The sequence below is a fragment of the Neophocaena asiaeorientalis genome, unplaced genomic scaffold (assembly GCF_003031525.2).
Source record: "Neophocaena asiaeorientalis asiaeorientalis breed wild unplaced genomic scaffold, Neophocaena_asiaeorientalis_V1.1 scaffold46, whole genome shotgun sequence".
NCBI lineage: Eukaryota > Metazoa > Chordata > Mammalia > Artiodactyla > Phocoenidae > Neophocaena > Neophocaena asiaeorientalis.
Window position 1 is genome coordinate 10,614,640 of NW_020175393.1, and position 16,623 is coordinate 10,631,262.

The window sequence follows — 16,623 nt, forward strand, 5'->3', positions numbered from 1 at the left end:
CCAGCTGTGGCTCCCTCGTGTGGAAGGAATAAAAGGTGTGGAATCAGAGAGCTGGACCAGGAGACGGGTGGGGTGGGAGCTGCCCTCCCTCTTTCCTTACCTGGGCTACCTGACAGGCACACAGCACCTGCCCCAGAGGCTGGGGGCTGAGTAGCAGCACAGACGTGCTGGGCGCCTGCTTACACAGCTGCCGGACCACCTTCACCAGCACCTGCACAAGGGAGGGGAGATGGTGACCTCACAGCTCCCCGCACTCCCAGCTTCCTCCCTGCCAGGACTTTCCCCTCCCCAGACCCTGGGGCCATCCCCAATCGCAACACTTACTGAGAGGGACTCAGCATGAACTGTGTCCACAATCAGGGGCCCCTCCGAGTGCTGCTGTAGCAGCTCCTGGGTTTTCTGTGCAGCCTGTGAGGCAGGAAGGACAGCACGGGGGTCGGGCTGGGAGGCAATCAGCCCCCAGTTCTGAACTGAGCCCCAGAACAGAAATCCCCTCCCACGGCCCCCTTCCCCCAGCAAAGGTGCCAGGGGTTCTGCCTAGAATGGCCTCCTTCTTTTGGGTCCCCCCTGGGTTCTTCCTCTACCCCCTCACCTCCTCCCTTTCATCATAGCTCCAGGCCCCTACAAATAAGCTGCTGAAGGTGAAAGGACTAAGGCCGGAGCACATATGGGTGGGAGGGGGCGGAGGGGAAGGATCCACAGTCAAGGAGCAATTAGGGCTGAATGGCGCCATCAAGTCAGCTTCCTGGAGGGAGAGTCTGAGCCAGACTTGGGAGTTGAGGGAGATACCCAGTTTGGCAGAGAGCGAAGTGGGGAAATGGCCTGATGATGGCACTCAGCTGGCAGGAGAGGGGGGAGCTGCCACCCACCCCCAACCCCCTGCCAGGCTTTGAGGCTTCTCAGCGTGCGTGCTAGAGCATCTCTGACCCTTGCTGGGTGTGCCTGGCATCTGCCCCCCCTGGGTGCAGATGGACCTCCTCTTACCTGCACCATTTCCAGTTTCCTGACAGCAGTGTTGGCACGCCGCCGTAGCGCCTTCAGTGTGGCCTGAAGCTCCCGCCGCTGCCACTGGGGCATCACGGCAGTGTCCACGGCCTATGGTCAGAAGCAGTACAACAATCCCTGCCCTCCCTGAGCCACGGTCTCTGAGGCAGGGACCACCAGCAAGGCCAGGGAAGAGACCACACCCACCACATCCCACCCTGCAGACAACCGACAAATATCTGGGCCAGCTGAAGTCTAACAGGAATGCTGGGGAGAGACGGGCAGGGTCCAGGAATGCACGGGGAAGGGAACATGGCCAGGAGAGGGAGGGGACAGCTCCATGCTGGGGGTGGCCCTCACATCAGTGAGTCGTCCCATCTCCTTGGACAGCCGCTGAGCCTCCACCACATCCCGGCTGCCCTGACTCAGCCGCGCCGCGGCTGCTTCTACCTCCTGGGCCAGGCTCTGGCCCACCTCTCGGGCCTGCAGGGAGGGAACCGGATGGTCAGGACTGCTTGGCTTACCTTCCCTCTCCAAGACAGGCACTCTCAACCCGTTCCTGGGCAGGACCAAGTTAGAAACACTGAACAATCAGGACCCATCAAGGTACCAAATAATCACAACAGGTGCCAGCTACCAGCAGCTGGTAGGGCCGTCCTGGTGCTCAGGTATGAACACTGGTTCTGCTGCTGGGCATCCCCTGGCCTGAGAGCATCTGCTGTGTGCTCTCTGACCCCCATCCACACCCAGAAGCCTCCCAGGCCCTGCTGGCGTGCTGACCTGCTGGGCCTGCTCCCCAGTGATGGCCAGCAGGCGGGTGGTACCCTTGGCGAGCTGGCGCTCCCCGATGATGACTAGGTCCCCTATAGCCCCTGTGCGTAGCAGGTGTCTGTGGGCAGAGGGAGGGAGGAGGAAGCTGGGGTGACGACGGGAGAGAAAAGAGCAGCCTGAGCTCCAAACCAGGGGCTGGTGGCTCCAAAGACCAGGGAAGGGAGGAGGTCCAGGGCCCCAGGTCAGAGCAGGCAGAGAGGAGTGACTCACGTCCCACAGCACAGCTCCACAGAAGTCTGCAGTGCAGCCTGGGAGGCTGGGTTCAGCGCCTGGGCCACAGGCACACCCACAGACACCACCCGCACAGGGTCTGGGTATACCTGACAGTGAGAGGGCACAGGTCTGTTAAGGGACCTGAGGGGAGGGGAGGGTGGGGGGGCGGGCAGGCAACCTCCATCCTGTGGGCTCCCCCAGCACACCTCATCCAGAGAGCGCAGGCCAGGGACATGGGCAGTGCGTGCCAGGGCCACCTCCTCCATGTACACGGCCTCATCCTGCCCCACGGCCTTCTGCACAGTGCCCTCCACTGCCCGGAGCTGCTCTGGGGTCAATGGGGCCTAGGGGCGTTGGGGGGAAACAGACAGACCAACAGGCAGTCAGCCCCATGCCTGGGAGTGATGCATGAAGAAGCGGTCAGCGTTCACTGAACTACCCCCAGGTTCTAGAACAGGGGTTAGTACATAACATGTGCTCAATACACATTTGTAGAGATGACAATTCTTTTCTTTAGAAAGCTACCTGGGGGTTGGGCCTATCGGAAGCTGCAGGCCTTTCACTAGGCACTGAAAGTTGATGAAGAGACAGAAAATGGAGGCTCTGGACTCAGGGAGCTTACAACAAGGGTCAGCCAGTGGAAGAGAAATACAGGATGGGGGAGACGCAGGAGCAAGGAGTAATCAGGTGGAACGAGATTTAGTCAGTGAGCACTTCCCAGAGGATTTGAGCCAGAGGTACAAGGAGACAGGATGGCAGTAAAGGGAGAGGGCAGCTCAGCCTGAGCAAGAATGGCCTGGGTGACAGCAGGGACAAGGAAGCTGGGTGGCTGGAGGTGAAGGGATGGCTCCACACACTGGCTAGCCTAACCCTCACTGGTGCAGGAGGAGCCTGATGGGAAGCCCCCCGCCCAACGCCCTCCAGTGACTGAGCGAGAGGCAGCCCAGGCCCCCTTACTGGCCAAACTCCCACACTACCAGACTCCCTCTAAGCCCGTCGCCTCACTTGAAGGCTGCCCCTCTGTGCCCTGCTCACCTGCGTGGCCACGTCGAAGCGCAGCCACTCAGGATTGAGATGGGACCCTCGCTGCTCTGTGCCAGGGCCCAGGGCCTGCCGCAGCGCCCAGTTTAGTAGGTGGACGGCTGTGTGCTTCTCCATGCAGCTCAGACGCCAGGCCTGAAACACTTTTGTCACCCAGGGTCCTGGGTGTAGGTGGGGATGGGGAGAGAAAAGGGGCTGCAGGACATCACGAACAGCAGGGGTGGGGTCCTCACCTCATCCACGTGCAGCTGTACCTGGTCCCCCACCTTTAGGCACTCAGGGGCTGCCACCTCATGCAGGATGAAGCCTCCGCAGACCTGCGCCCGAGCCACTGGGAACAGCACGTCCTGGGGGAGGGCAGGGCCAAGGCACTGAGTGCTTGCAGCCTCTCCCTCCCCTTGGTTCCCTTCTGGCTCAGGTCTGCCTCCTGCTGGAGGCTTTGTGTGTGAGGGGGTGCTGGGGGGGCTCACCTGCAGTCCCACCCGCACCAGGTAGCCTCGGTCAGAAGCCTGACCTCCCTGTTCGGCGTAGAAGTTGGTTTTGTCCAGGAGGAGGCCACAGCGCTGGCCTTCCCCCACAGAGGCCACAGCTGTTCCGTCCTCTGTATACAGCTGGAGCACCTGGGCCTCACAGGTGCCGAACTCTGCCAGGGCCAAGGATGGTTATCAGTGCCAGGCAGGGGCTTGGGATGCAGGATGTGGGTCTGTGCCTTCCCTGAAGTCAACAGGCACAGGGCTGGGGGGGCACTTCCAGCTGGGGCCCCCAGAGAACCCCAGTGGCTACCCCGGGGAAGGCACAGGCCTGGTAGCTGGTCTCTGATGTCCTTCCCAATCACGGTCAGGCAAGCCTGTGGCCACCCACCTCAGTCTAGGCTCTCACCATAACCGCCACTGGGTCGCAGGGAGTAGTTGTATTTGGGGCTGTCATCGGTTGGGGGCACCCCTCGGCGCTGTAGCTCCCCCAGCGCGTGGACGTCCAGCCGCAGTCCCTGCTCCTGGACTGGCTCGGCCTGCTGTGCCCGGTGCTGCGGGACAGGCGTGTGTGCACGGAAGGGGTGCACGGAGAGTGCAATGGGACTTGAGTCTCCGGAGAGCCCTGTCCCTGCCACACAGTTGTGTGAACACCGCACCCCTCTGGAATAAGCCCTCAGGCTGGGCTGGCTGCTAGAGACCCTGGGCTGGCTCGTGAACCACCCTCGTGTGAGGGTCTCAGGACCAGGCCTCCCTCACCCACTGCTGCCCCTGACGGCCCCTCTCTAGGACCTTGTGCTGACCTCTCCCCTTCTGCTACTCTGTGTGGCCCACTGAACTAGCGTTCCCCTCCATGGACTGTGGGCGGGGCCTGAGTGAGGGGACAGACCCTACCTCAGACTCCTGTTTCCCTCAATAGCTGCAGCTCCTCCCACAAGAACTCAGGGCTGGGGAAGGGGCCAACCTGTCCCAGCAAAGCCCTGTGTGGAAGTGCCCCAGCCTGTACCTGGGCCTCCTCCTGAGCCAGCCGCTCCAGTCCAGCAGAGTCCAGCTGCACCCCTTTCTCCTCCAGCATCAGTTTCACCAGGTCCAGGGGGAGCCCCAGGTTCCCAGACAGTGACAAGGACCAGGCCACTTCGGCTATGAGAAAGGAAGACGAGGGACAGAATGGGTGTTGAGGGAGGAGGGGCAGGATGGAGGGAGGGAGAAGAAGTGAGGGAGTAGTAAGGGCCAGGGCTTTTCTGACCACACAGAAGCCACTGGGTGCCAAGCACAAGTGCCCCCTCCCCACACTGGGCAGGCCCGGGAGAGGGGTCACCTTCAGGCCCCAAAGCCAGAGCTGGGGGTAGCCCAGGGTCCTCCCTTGGCATATGGGATTTCAAAGGAGGTGAGAAGCTCATTCTCGGCATGAAGCCAGCCTTGGAAAGCAGAGACCAGAGGCAGGGCCAGCTGGGCAGCACGTAAGTGAGGAGAAGCAAGGGGGTGCTGGAGAGAGAGTACGGGGAGAGGGACGTGGGGGAGGAGGCGGGATGTGAGGCCTGGGCCTGGCTCGCCTAAGTGGGTCCCTCACACCTCGGCCAGGTGCCCTGCTCACCAGGGAACGCATCGGAAGGCCCCAGGCGCCTCAGGGTCCGCTCGATGACCCGCCGACCCTGCTGCAGGGAGGCCAGGAAGGCCTCCTCATCCGCTGTCACCAGGCTGGCTATCTGAATGGGGGCAGGGCAGGGCTGGAGCCAGGTCTCCTGAGGGGGAGCCCCTCCGTCCCCCATCCAAGTCTAGTACCTGGGCTGAGTTCCTCTGCAGTTCCGGATAAGCACCTCCCTGGGGGCGGCAGACAGGGCTGAGGAGGTGTCAAAAGCAACCAGCCCACTCTGCACCTCCACCCTGGGCCTCCCTGGGGACACCTGCCATGGAGACTCAGAGAGGCTGATGGACGGGGGAGGGATCCAAATGGGGAACCAGTTTCTCTGCGGGGAGGGGCACTGATACGGGCAGAAGGGGGTCCCGAGGTCAGAGGCTCAGCAGCCTGGGCCAGAAGGCCTCCTGAAGGCTCCCTGCTGTTTGTAAGCTCACTGACAGGACGCTGGGCTGGACATTTAGGGTGGGGAACCCAGGCCGGGGCACTGTATGGGCTCAGCGACAGGCTCCCTGAGACCCCAGGGAGGCCCAGGGAAGTGAGGAAGCTCTGCCCTTACCAGTGTCTCCACCACTACAGGCACCAGGCTGCCCAGGAAGCCAGGTGGTGCCCGCAACAACTCTGTAGAGAACCGCACGGCTCGACGGAGGATCCGACGAAGTACCAGCCTAGAAGGATTCAGAGCCCAGATGAGCCCCCAGCAGCCCCTGGTCAGCAGGGAGCGGCGAGGGGAGGGCAAGGTCCAGAGTGTGTGCTCGCTTCCCCCTCCTCCTGCCATCTCAACCCGACCCACCTCTCCGTCTCCTCCCTCCTCTCCCCTGCAACCCCCAGCAGCCCCTGCCCCTGCGGTAGCCCTCCTTCCAGACTCACGGTGCACCAGACATCCCAGGAGAGACGCCATCGGCGATGCAGACGCTGAGCGTGCGGATGTGGTCAGCCACCACACGGTACGCTGTGTCTGTGTGCCCCTCGTCTGCTGCCCCGACCCGGCCCGAGTAAGGGGGTGCCCCGCAACCCTGGGAAGCAGGAGAGGAGACATGGCTGCCGGCCCTGCCTGCCCTGGCCCAGGAGGGACACTCTCCATCACTCCTGGAGCATCTGCCCTCACCCCTAAAGCTGACCGCATCTGGAATGGCCTGGGCCAGAGAAGCTTCAAAGGTGAAAGAGAGCCAGTCCCTGCCTCCTGGGGCCCACATTCAGCACAGGCAAGGAGCACAGCTGTGATCATTTACTGAATTTCTATTATCAGAACCGGGTGGGTACTTGAATGATACGGTGTCTAATCCCTAAAACTTCCTGTTCTGGAAGGTGTTAAAGTGGAAAGTGGAGAAGAAAAACAAAACAAAACAAAGACTAGACCAAAAAAAAGTGGAAAAAAATAAAAACAAACAAAAAAAGAGGAAAGTGAGACTCAGAGAAGCTAAGTTCTACAAGGGCACGCAATTCAAGAGCAGATCCGAGATTTGAACCAGGACCGTCCCACCCAGGTGCTCTTCATTCCCCACACCTGCCTCTACAGCCTCTATGGGCGCAGGGAAGGAGTGTGTGAGCTGTGAATACATTAAGCTGTGCCCCAAAGCAGAGTGCTTGATTCATCCAGCTCCAAACCTGTCTCGTCCCCAAGCTTCCCCCCTCAATAAACAGTCCTGCCATTCACCACATTACTCAAGTCAAAAACTCGGGAGCCAGGCTTGCCTTTCTTTCCTCTCCCCATCCAATCCATCAGTGGGGCCTTTTGTGTCTACCTCCATGAGATCTCTCAAATCAATCTACTTTTCTCCACTTCCACTGCTACCAACCTAAGCCACACCCTATTATCTTTCCTCAACTATGAAATAGGCTCCCAATTGGCTTCTCAGCTTCTGCTCTGGTCTCCTTCCAGCCTATCCTTCACACGGCAACAGGAGTGGCCTTTTAAAAGTGTCAGTCAGATCGTGCCCCTCCCACCTTGGAGCCCATCTCACCACATTTAGAATAAAAGACTCACTTTGGACTTCAAGGCCCCACAAGATCTGACTCCTGCCTTCCTCTCTTTGGTAGACTATTTGCAAAATTGGCCACAGTCCTTCCCTTTCCTGTGTGCATGCCACTTTGCAGTGTGACTTTACAGGTGCTTCCTATCAAGGAATAGAATTTATTTCTCCATCCCTTGGATCTGGGCTAGACTTGTGACTTGCTTTGGCCAACAGAATGTGGTGGAAATGACACTGTTCTGAGCCCAGGCCTCAAGAGGCCTCATGTGCTTCCACTCTCCTTCTTGGAACCTTGCCAACCTGTCATGTGAACAGGCCCGAGCTACCCTGCTGGATGACAGACATACAACCCGGTCATTGCCACAGCCCTAAACTGACAGCCAGCCAACTCCCAGAAGTAGAGCTGCCTAGCAGCTGACCACAGATGTATGAGTGAGCTCATACAGGACCAAGAGTGACCCAGCTGAGCCCAGCCTACATTGCTTGTCCACAGTCTCGTACGCTATATAAATGGTCGTTGCTTTCAGCCACAAAATGTTAGGTGGTTTATTATACAGCAAGAGCGAACCCACACACACTCCAACTGTATCCCACGTGATTCTACTTTAGCTGGCTGGCCACTTTTTGTTCCTTTCCTGCACCAGGGCCTTGGTATTTGCTGTTGCCTCTGCCTGGAATGAGTTTCCTGTGGCTGATTCTTCTTTCAGGTTTCAGCTCAGAGATATCTCCTTGGTGAGCCTTCCCCAAACATGTCATCTAAGATTCTTCTCTACCCCCTGTCCCCTGCCAATTACTATCACCCAGGTTTACTGCCTATTCACAATCTGTAAACTGCTATCTTGTTCTTTAATACATTTATTTATTACCTATTTCTTAGGCTAGAATGTAATCTCCATGATCTCTTTTCTCTTTACTGCTGTATCTCCTGAACCAAGCACAAAGATTTAACACAAAGTAGGCACTCAACACATATTTTTTGAACAAATGAAGGAAGGAAGGAGTCAGGAGGAACATCAGGTAGTAAATATGAATCGGAGCCTCACATCTGACACCTTTGTATCCTTGGCTGGTCACTGTCCCCACAGGCAAGAAAATATTCTGAGTTCTCAACAAAGATGGAAAGCAATGGCAGTGAGCACTGGTGAGAGCAGGTCAGAGGGGCTTCTGGAAGGGAAGAGGTGGGCTCACCTGGTGTATGGCACTGAGCAGTGGGGAAAAGAGGTCGGTGTCATAGGTGGAGCGTCTGCCTTGCAACACGGCCAGCAGCCTTTCCAGGCCCATTCCCGTGTCCACGTGCCGCTGGGGCAGGGGCTGCAGGCTTCCATCTGCCTCTCTGGCCAGGAAGGGTATGCAAGTTGAGGCCCCCCACAGGATTACAGGTATGAGGCAGACGCTCAAGTGGCATAAAGGGATGGGGGAGGGTCCTGGGGCGCTGACAATGGGAGGAACCAGAGGGCAGTATCATCCCCCCACCCCCACCCCCAAAAGCAGATGACGATGGCCTTGGGTCCCGTCCTTTCTCATAAAGAGTGATCTCCACCTTCACCCTCTGCTTGGGCCCTTGGCTGGACCCAGGCCTCCCCTTTCTGGGACACAATTCTTTGCTTTAGAAAGAGACATGTCAAGGCTGGTAGAAAATCTTAAGAGATCATCAAGTTCAACTCCATCATATAAGAGAGCAGAGTCTGGAGAGCAGCAGTGACTAGTTTCAACTGTTATGGGCAAAGACGAGGATCTGAAAAGTGTTTAGAAATATGCCTGGCACGTTGTAAATGCCGTTTAAGTGTTTGTTTTTATAAAAAATGGATGAAAGTGTCCTGACTGCCGACTTTTTCACTTCCAGTCAGGGAATTCCCTCCTGCTCTCGCACCCCATTACCTGTTGTGCTGCATGAAGACGAGATTCCAAAGCTCCACCAGCTGGGGGGCTCCCACCCCAGCAGCCAGGTCATAGTGGATCTCAGTACAGGGCCCACAAGGGCCAGTATCCCCCATCTCCCAGAAGTTCTCCTGTGGTCCAAAGGAGAGCATGCGGCTGGCAGGCACCCTGGGAAGGAAGCCAGACGGGTGGTGGGCAGACAAAGGCAGCACCTGGGACCCCTCTGCCAGGAGAACCCTTCCATTAAGCTCAGCAGGAGGCGGAACAGGGCTGACCCTACACCGTCCCGGGATATGCCGAGACTCGCTGGTAGTCTCTATTTTCCAGTCCTCTTGTGCTCCAGGAGTGGACATAAGTGGGGGTGGACTCACCCTAACTTGAGCCAGATGTCCCTGCTCTCCAGGTCCGGGCCCAGCCCAGCCTTGGGGTCACCACCAAAGTAGGAGACCCAGAGCCTGTCCTCAGGGATCCCATAGACCTGAGTCAGCAGTTCCCAGGCCATGCTGCAAGCCTCCTCCTGCAGTGCAGTGCAAACCCATTGGGAAGAGGAAAATGGGTGAGAAGAAGGCCCCACTGAAGTTCCAATCAAGCCACATGAGTTCAGCCCTCAGCTTAAGACAAAACCATTTCCACTGCCCACGTTGTTTCCAGAACAAGCCATGACTATTTCTCATTCTGAGTTTTTCCTGCATAGAAAGCTTCCTCCCTCTTCTGAATCCTACATTCTTTCAAGTCCCACCTTCTCCATGAAATCCTCTCTCCACCCTAGCCTGGGATGATTTTTAACTCCTGCACTTTAGTATTGGTGTCTCACCATTTGTTCATACAATAATTACTGACCAGCCATTAGGCGGGAGGCATAGTCCTGGCCCTCAAGGAGTTTACGACCCAATCAGGGAAACGAGACACATTCCTATTATAAGTGTTCATCTAGCACTTTGCCTCTGTGTCTGGTCTGAAGCCCTCCCTAAGCAGACTCTAAGAGTGGAGACAGGACTAACCTTGACCCCCTTCTTGGCTGACCACTGACCCTTTCCTAACTCCAGGGCTTCCTGGAGACTCACCTTAAAATATACCCCCCGAAAGGCCCAATTGCCAAGCATCTCAAAGAAGGTATGATGGGAAAGGTCTCGGCCCACATCCTCCAGGTCGCTGTGGCGTCCTCCAGCCCTCACACATTTCTGGCTGTTGGCCACACGTCGGAAGCCTGCCATCTCGCTTCGTGGATCCACAGTGCCCAGGAAGATTGGCTTGAACTGGAAACAGATGAAGGGCGAGAGAGATAGCCCAGACCCTCAGCAGAAGGGAAACGTGGAGGGTGTGGAGAGAGATGGTAGTTCAGAGTGAAGGCTCACCGTGCCCCTGAGAGGCCAGGGGGGCACATTGGGAGCGTGGGGGCACCCATCTCTGGTGTGTCTGGGCAGACAAGGGGTAAATAAATCATGAAACAGAGACTCTGCTAGTAAAATAAGCAAGGTAAAAGAAGGAGGAATGTGTTGGTGGCTGGAAATAGAGCAAGTCTAGAGAAGGTTAGTGGTGCTCAAAGTCAAAAGCTTAGAGAACCCAGTCTAGCACGTAGCATGTGCTCAACATCTATTTTAATGAATGACTTATCTTTATTTAAAGAACTAATAAATGAAGCCAGACTTCCCCCACGGGACTCCACACCCGCCATTCCTGGACCTAAAACTCAACCTCAACTCAGAAGTTGCCCGGTGGAGCCCTCTCCAAGCCCTAATTTGCGCCCCAATCTCGAAGCCTAACCACACACAGCCCTCTTTCCCCCGAAAGCTAGGAGCTCCGCCCTTCGCTTCTTTTGTCCAATCCCGCAACGCCTTTCTCTCAGGAACAAGTCACAAACTCCGCCCGGATCAGCGTGGCTCAGTCCCTACCTGGTTCATGCCCGCGTTGACGAAAAGCAAGCTGGGGTCGCCGCGGGGCCTCACGGAAGCGGATGGCACCACTTGGTGGCCATGCCGGTCCCGAAAGAAGCTCAGGAAGGCGTCCCGCACGGCCGCGGCCTGGGTTGGAGGGGCCTCGGATGAGAGCGCCCGACGGCTGGGGCCCCGCCATTGCGGCGTCCTTCGAATGGCCCGCCGAAGTCGCCCGGCTGCAGCTGCCACCGACGTCGCCATCTTAACTCGGGGCAATGACTTCACGGGGTCAAAGGGCAGTGCGGGATAGAAGGTAACTTGAGAAGGAGACCAGGCGTTTCCTACAGCGACCCCTGGCTACAGAAAGAGTCAAAGCAGCTTCTGCCTCCGGGTGGAGGTGATTGGGAAGGAGGCGCCTGCCAGAGTCCATCTAACACAAGCGGCCTGGAACACAGTAGGCCCTTAATTCATTTGGCATTCAACAAATATTCATTGAGAGGTAACTGTGTGCCAGGCATTATTTTAGGCGCTTAAGGTACATTAGTAACAAAACTGACAGGGAATTCCCTGGTGGTCCAGTGGTTAGGATTCTGGAGCTTTCACTGCTGGGGCGGGGTTGGATCCCTCGTGGGGAAACTAAGATCCCGCAAGCCACAAGGCACAGACCAAAAAAAAAAAAAAAAAAAACTGACAAAAATCCCTGCTCTCCAGAAATATATATTATAGCAATGATAATTATGTTTAATTTTTTCATTTCCATGTTACTTTTATTTTTCTTTATTTTTTATTGAAGTATAGTTGATTTACAGTGTTGTGTTAATTACTGCTGTACAGCAAAGTGACTCAGTTATACATATATACATTCTTTTTCATATTCTTTTCCATTATGGTTTATCACAGGATACTGAATATAGTTCCCTGTGCTATACAGTAGGACCTTGTTGTTTATACAGTTATGTTTATTAATTTTGCAAGGTTACAAATACAGTTGCAGTGAAAAGGTGTGGATTCAACTCTGTGTGGTGTATGTATACGTGTGTGTGTGTGTGTGTGTGTGTGTGTGTTTCCAGGCTGAGGGAAGAAGGCAGAGATGGCCAAGGGAGGTGATATCAGCATTCATTCAAGAGTCATTCAACTAATATTTATTGATAACTACTATGTGTCAGACAGTGTGCTGTGTACTTCCTGGTTATTTTTGCCCTTGGCATTGGAAATGGCCATTTTGTTCTTACGGAGTGAAGCAGGCCCTTTGGAGCAGGAGTTTAGCGAAGACAGAAGCCAAGCAGCATCTGTTCCATTATTAACTGCTTAATAACATTTGGTCTTTTAATGTGCCTGGGGATTAGAGAGACTCCAGGCCATCAGGGCAGGTCGAAGCTCTTGGATGATTGCTGAAGAGATTTCTCTCTCTCTCTCTCTCTCTCTCTCTCTCTCTCTCACTCTCTCCCTCCCCCTCCCTTCCTCCCTCCCAATGCCCTAGGGTTTTGTGTGTTTTGCTTTAGGGTAAGAGAGACACCTTTTCCACCTCCCTTTCTGTCCTACTCTCCATGGTAACAGCTGTGACCATGAGGCCAACACAAGCATTTGTGGGTGGAGCCAGATTCTTCACGGGCTTCTCTTGATACCCTCTGCTCTTGGTGTGGGAAATTAAGCAGGTAGAGAAGAGAATTTGATAAAGTTAAAGCCCAATAGGGGCAGCAGAGCTGAGGTCAGTGTGATCACCTCTAAGGCTTCAGCCATCCAGCTGAGCTCTTTTGGCCACCATTCTTTGTGAGTTATGTTTTTCAGGGACTTCGAAGACAGTTTCCTTGGGAAATGTGTACTCTTTTTTTGGACTTGAGTTTCTATAGTGATAATGAATTCTCGACTTTGTATTCTGACAGAACCCATGGCATCTATCCTGTGATCCTCTGTTTCTTCCCTTGCCCACGTAGATTAAAGGTGTTGTTTTGAAAGTGTTTTGCCTGTTGGTTTTTCCAGTATTTTTGGAACAGGAACCTAAAGCCAGATGGGGATTTCTGTGAGATTCATGATCTCGAGACAAGACTGTGGAATTCTTCCCCAAATTGAGATGGGAGCGTTTTGCTAGAGAAATCTAGTAAGGTCCTCTACCCAGTACTGACGTCACCTTTTTTTCTCCTTCAGATTTTGCCCAGAAAGTCTTTGCATCATAGTAGGAACTCCATGTTTTTAGACTATTGTGGATCTAGAGTGGAGCCATGGATTTTTTTTTCCAAACAGCTTTAATGAAATATGATTCACATACCATACAATTCACCCACTTAAAGTTCACAATTCAAATGGCTTTTAGTACATTCACTGAGTTGTTATCTAACTTTTAGAATATTGAGATCATTTTCATCACCTCCAAAAGAAACCCCATACCCTTTAGCTATTAACCCCCAATTCCTGCATGCCTCCCAGCCCTAGGCAATCACTAATTACTTTCTATCTCTAAAGATTTACCTATTCTGAACATTTCATATAAATTGAATCATACAATATATGGTCCTATGTGACTGGCTCCTTTCACTTAGCATAATGTTTTCAAGGCTTATCCATGTTGTAGTATGCATCATGGATTTTTAGAAATGGGTATTTTGCGTTGTTTTCTGTTTGAAGAACGTTTTTTCCCCCCCATCTTGTTATTTTGTCCTTGCCATTAAAAATGATTTTTTTTTTTTGGAATGTGGTGTCCTCTGGTGAGTCAGTCTCTTCTTTTTGATATTCCCCAGTGAAGCAAAGTGGTTCTTCTAGGATTGGGATGTGCTTATTCTGATTTGCCACTGTCATCTGATGAGGAAGTTAAATTTAAGTTCTGCAGTTTCCCAAGACAGATGAATATGGAGACAACTCACCAGAGTGGGAAGTTACTGACCTCAGAACTTCTCTTAGGAGTTCTCGTATGTCTTAATAATAATAGAAATTTCGTTTGGGGGTTTAAAATGGAAATGGGGTCTGTCTCCTGGGAGCTGCTGTACAGCAAGGTTTGGGTACTGCCTTCCCTGGGGCTGGAATTGCCCTTATGTTGCTGTCTGACTTACTTATCTTGGCAAGCCCAAGGAGCCCATTCTTTGAGCCTTCTCTTTCCACATTATTCATAAGAAGTAATGCCTTTACACTGGGAATGGAAATTGGCCTTCCTGATTTCCCCACTGACTTTGAGAGCAGGAACCTGAGGTCAGTGATGCATTCGTCCTGGACGGATGGTCAGAGGAGACACGAGGGGATTTTCACCCTTGCTAAGCATAAGGAACTCGGCTGTGGGAACTTCTGCTTGTAAATCATAAAGGCTGTTTTTTAGGGTCTAGGTTAAAAGTTCAACCTACAAGAAGTGTTCCTATTTTTATGTATTTATTATTAATTTTTGTTTTTTGCGGTACGTGGGCCTCTCACTGTTGTGGCCTCTCCCGTTGCGGAGCACAGGCTCCGGACACACAGGCTCAGCGGCCATGGCTTACGGCCCCAGCCGCTCTGCGGCATGTGGGATCTTCCCGAACAGGGCCACAAACCCGCGTCTCCTGCATCGGCAGGCAGACTCTCAACCACTGTGCCACCAGGGAAACCCCTATTATTAATTTTTTAATAAATTTATTTTTGGCTACTTTGGGTCTTCATTGCTGTGTGTGGGCTTCTCCCTAGTTGTGGGGAGCGGGGGGTACTCTTTGTTGTGTTGCACGGGCTCTAGGCGCGCAGGTTTCGGTAGTTGTGGCACACGGGCTCAGTAGTTGTGGCACACGGGCTTAGTTGCCCCACGGCGTGTGGGATCTTCCCAGACCAGGGATCGGCTTCAGGGATGTCCCCTGAATTGGCAGGCAGGTTCTTAACCACTGTGCCACCAGGGAAGCCCCCGATGTATTTATTTATGGCTTTGCCTTAAATAAAGCAACGCTTTATTGTGAAAGCAACGCTTGTCAAACGTTAATATGCATAGGAATCTCCCGGGATCTTGTTAAAAATGCAGACACTGATTCAGTAGGTCTGGGGTGAGGTTGAAATTCTGTATTTCTACCAGGCTCCATGGTGGTGCTGTTGCTGCCTCTCCTCTACCAGGCCAAGGGTGTGGTAGAGGACTTGTGGGAAGAGTGTGGACACAGACTTTGGCTTGGGACCAGGCCCTTGGGCTTGGGTGCTCCAGTGATCTCCTTTTTCTCCCGGAGAGGGTGGGTGGAGCCGGGAGCTCCTTGGGCGCATGCGTGCTCGCTCCCCTCCTCCCCACCCAGAACTCTCAACCACTGTGCCACCAGGGAAACCCCTATTATTAATTTTTTAATAAATTTATTTTTGTCTACTTTGGGTCTTCATTGCTGTGTGTGGGCTTCTCCCTAGTTGTGGGGAGCGGGGGGTACTCTTTGTTGTGTTGCACGGGCTCTAGGCGCGCAGGTTTCGGTAGTTGTGGCACACGGGCTCAGTAGTTGTGGCACACGGGCTTAGTTGCCCCACGGCGTGTGGGATCTTCCCAGACCAGGGATCGGCTTCAGGGATGTCCCCTGAATTGGCAGGCAGGTTCTTAACCACTGTGCCACCAGGGAAGCCCCCGATGTATTTATTTATGGCTTTGCCTTAAATAAAGCAACGCTTTATTGTGAAAGCAACGCTTGTCAAACGTTAATATGCATAGGAATCTCCCGGGATCTTGTTAAAAATGCAGACACTGATTCAGTAGGTCTGGGGTGAGGTTGAAATTCTGTATTTCTACCAGGCTCCATGGTGGTGCTGTTGCTGCCTCTCCTCTACCAGGCCAAGGGTGTGGTAGAGGACTTGTGGGAAGAGTGTGGACACAGACTTTGGCTTGGGACCAGGCCCTTGGGCTTGGGTGCTCCAGTGATCTCCTTTTTCTCCCGGAGAGGGTGGGTGGAGCCGGGAGCTCCTTGGGCGCATGCGTGCTCGCTCCCCTCCTCCCCACCCGGAGTCTAGGGAGGGTGGAGGTTGCGTCGGCCTGTTGCTAAGAGACGCGAAGGTGGTAAGGACCAGCGGCGGGGGAGGGTAGCGGCAGCGGCGCCCGGCGCTCTCGGGAACCCAGCTAGAGCTGGGAGAGCAGATGGTGGGGTGGAAGGGTCGGAGCCTCCTGGGATCGGAAATTCAAGGATTAGTGGACCTTCGAGGGTCGCAGTGCTCGGGTTTGTCCTTATGCATTTTTAAATGGTTACATTTAAATGGTTATATAAGTACCTACATAATATCCTTGATTTTGCTTCTTGGCCTGCAAAATCTAAGATACTGTCTGGTCCTTTGAAAAAAGTTTGCCAACCCCAGACATTTCTTACCCCAGACTTGGAATCAGCCATTTCCAAAAATCCTGGTTACTTTTAGTGGGAAACCATAGTTCAGAACTACAAACTGGGTGCTGGGGATGCTCATTGCTACTGGTTTAATCATTGTTTCTAGGTTTTTATAGAGGACACAGACAGGGAGAATATATAGTTACAGATAAAATGTTCCATTAGAGGGTTTTAAGTAAGGGAGCAACATGATCTGATTTACGCCTTTGAAAGACCTTTCCCCTGGGAGAGAATGAACTATGGGGACAAGAGGGGAAGCAGGAACGCATATTAGGATGTTGTTTTCCAAGAAAGAAGTGATAGGACTGCAGCAGTGGAGACAAGAAGTGGTTGGATTCAGGCTATATGTGGAGATAGAGCTACTATATATATATATATATATATATATATATATATATATATATATATATATATATACATACATACACACATATATACATA

The 16,623-nt window shown here is 53.7% G+C and overlaps 2 protein-coding genes across 3 annotated transcripts in view; one reads left to right on the forward strand and one right to left on the reverse strand.

The window, feature by feature from the left end:
• AARS2 (alanyl-tRNA synthetase 2, mitochondrial) overlaps positions 1-11,328 on the reverse strand; it is a 13,274-nt gene extending 1,946 nt beyond the window's left edge. The window contains exons 1-21 of one of the 2 annotated variants that reach the window (XM_024766334.1): positions 10,919-11,328; positions 10,091-10,282; positions 9,398-9,543; positions 9,027-9,194; positions 8,337-8,481; positions 6,046-6,191; positions 5,735-5,843; positions 5,322-5,360; positions 5,134-5,245; positions 4,546-4,679; positions 3,949-4,093; positions 3,540-3,712; positions 3,303-3,416; positions 3,064-3,204; positions 2,235-2,372; positions 2,026-2,135; positions 1,765-1,873; positions 1,345-1,467; positions 985-1,095; positions 325-441; positions 101-211 (exon numbers count right to left, since the gene is read on the reverse strand). In XM_024766334.1, the coding sequence (XP_024622102.1) occupies positions 101-211; positions 325-441; positions 985-1,095; positions 1,345-1,467; positions 1,765-1,873; positions 2,026-2,135; positions 2,235-2,372; positions 3,064-3,204; positions 3,303-3,416; positions 3,540-3,712; positions 3,949-4,093; positions 4,546-4,679; positions 5,134-5,245; positions 5,322-5,360; positions 5,735-5,843; positions 6,046-6,191; positions 8,337-8,481; positions 9,027-9,194; positions 9,398-9,543; positions 10,091-10,282; positions 10,919-11,161 (2,826 nt within the window). In that variant the 5' untranslated portion in view covers positions 11,162-11,328. The remainder of the gene's footprint in view (positions 1-100; positions 212-324; positions 442-984; positions 1,096-1,344; positions 1,468-1,764; positions 1,874-2,025; positions 2,136-2,234; positions 2,373-3,063; positions 3,205-3,302; positions 3,417-3,539; positions 3,713-3,948; positions 4,094-4,545; positions 4,680-5,133; positions 5,246-5,321; positions 5,361-5,734; positions 5,844-6,045; positions 6,192-8,336; positions 8,482-9,026; positions 9,195-9,397; positions 9,544-10,090; positions 10,283-10,918) is intronic. The other variant, XM_024766335.1, reaches the window with a different exon arrangement.
• Positions 11,094-16,623, forward strand: part of SPATS1 (spermatogenesis associated serine rich 1) — a 53,139-nt gene continuing 47,609 nt past the window's right edge. Inside the window, exon 1 of the mRNA XM_024766337.1 lies at positions 11,094-11,213. Within this exon, the coding sequence (XP_024622105.1) occupies positions 11,176-11,213 (38 nt within the window). The 5' untranslated portion in view covers positions 11,094-11,175. The remainder of the gene's footprint in view (positions 11,214-16,623) is intronic.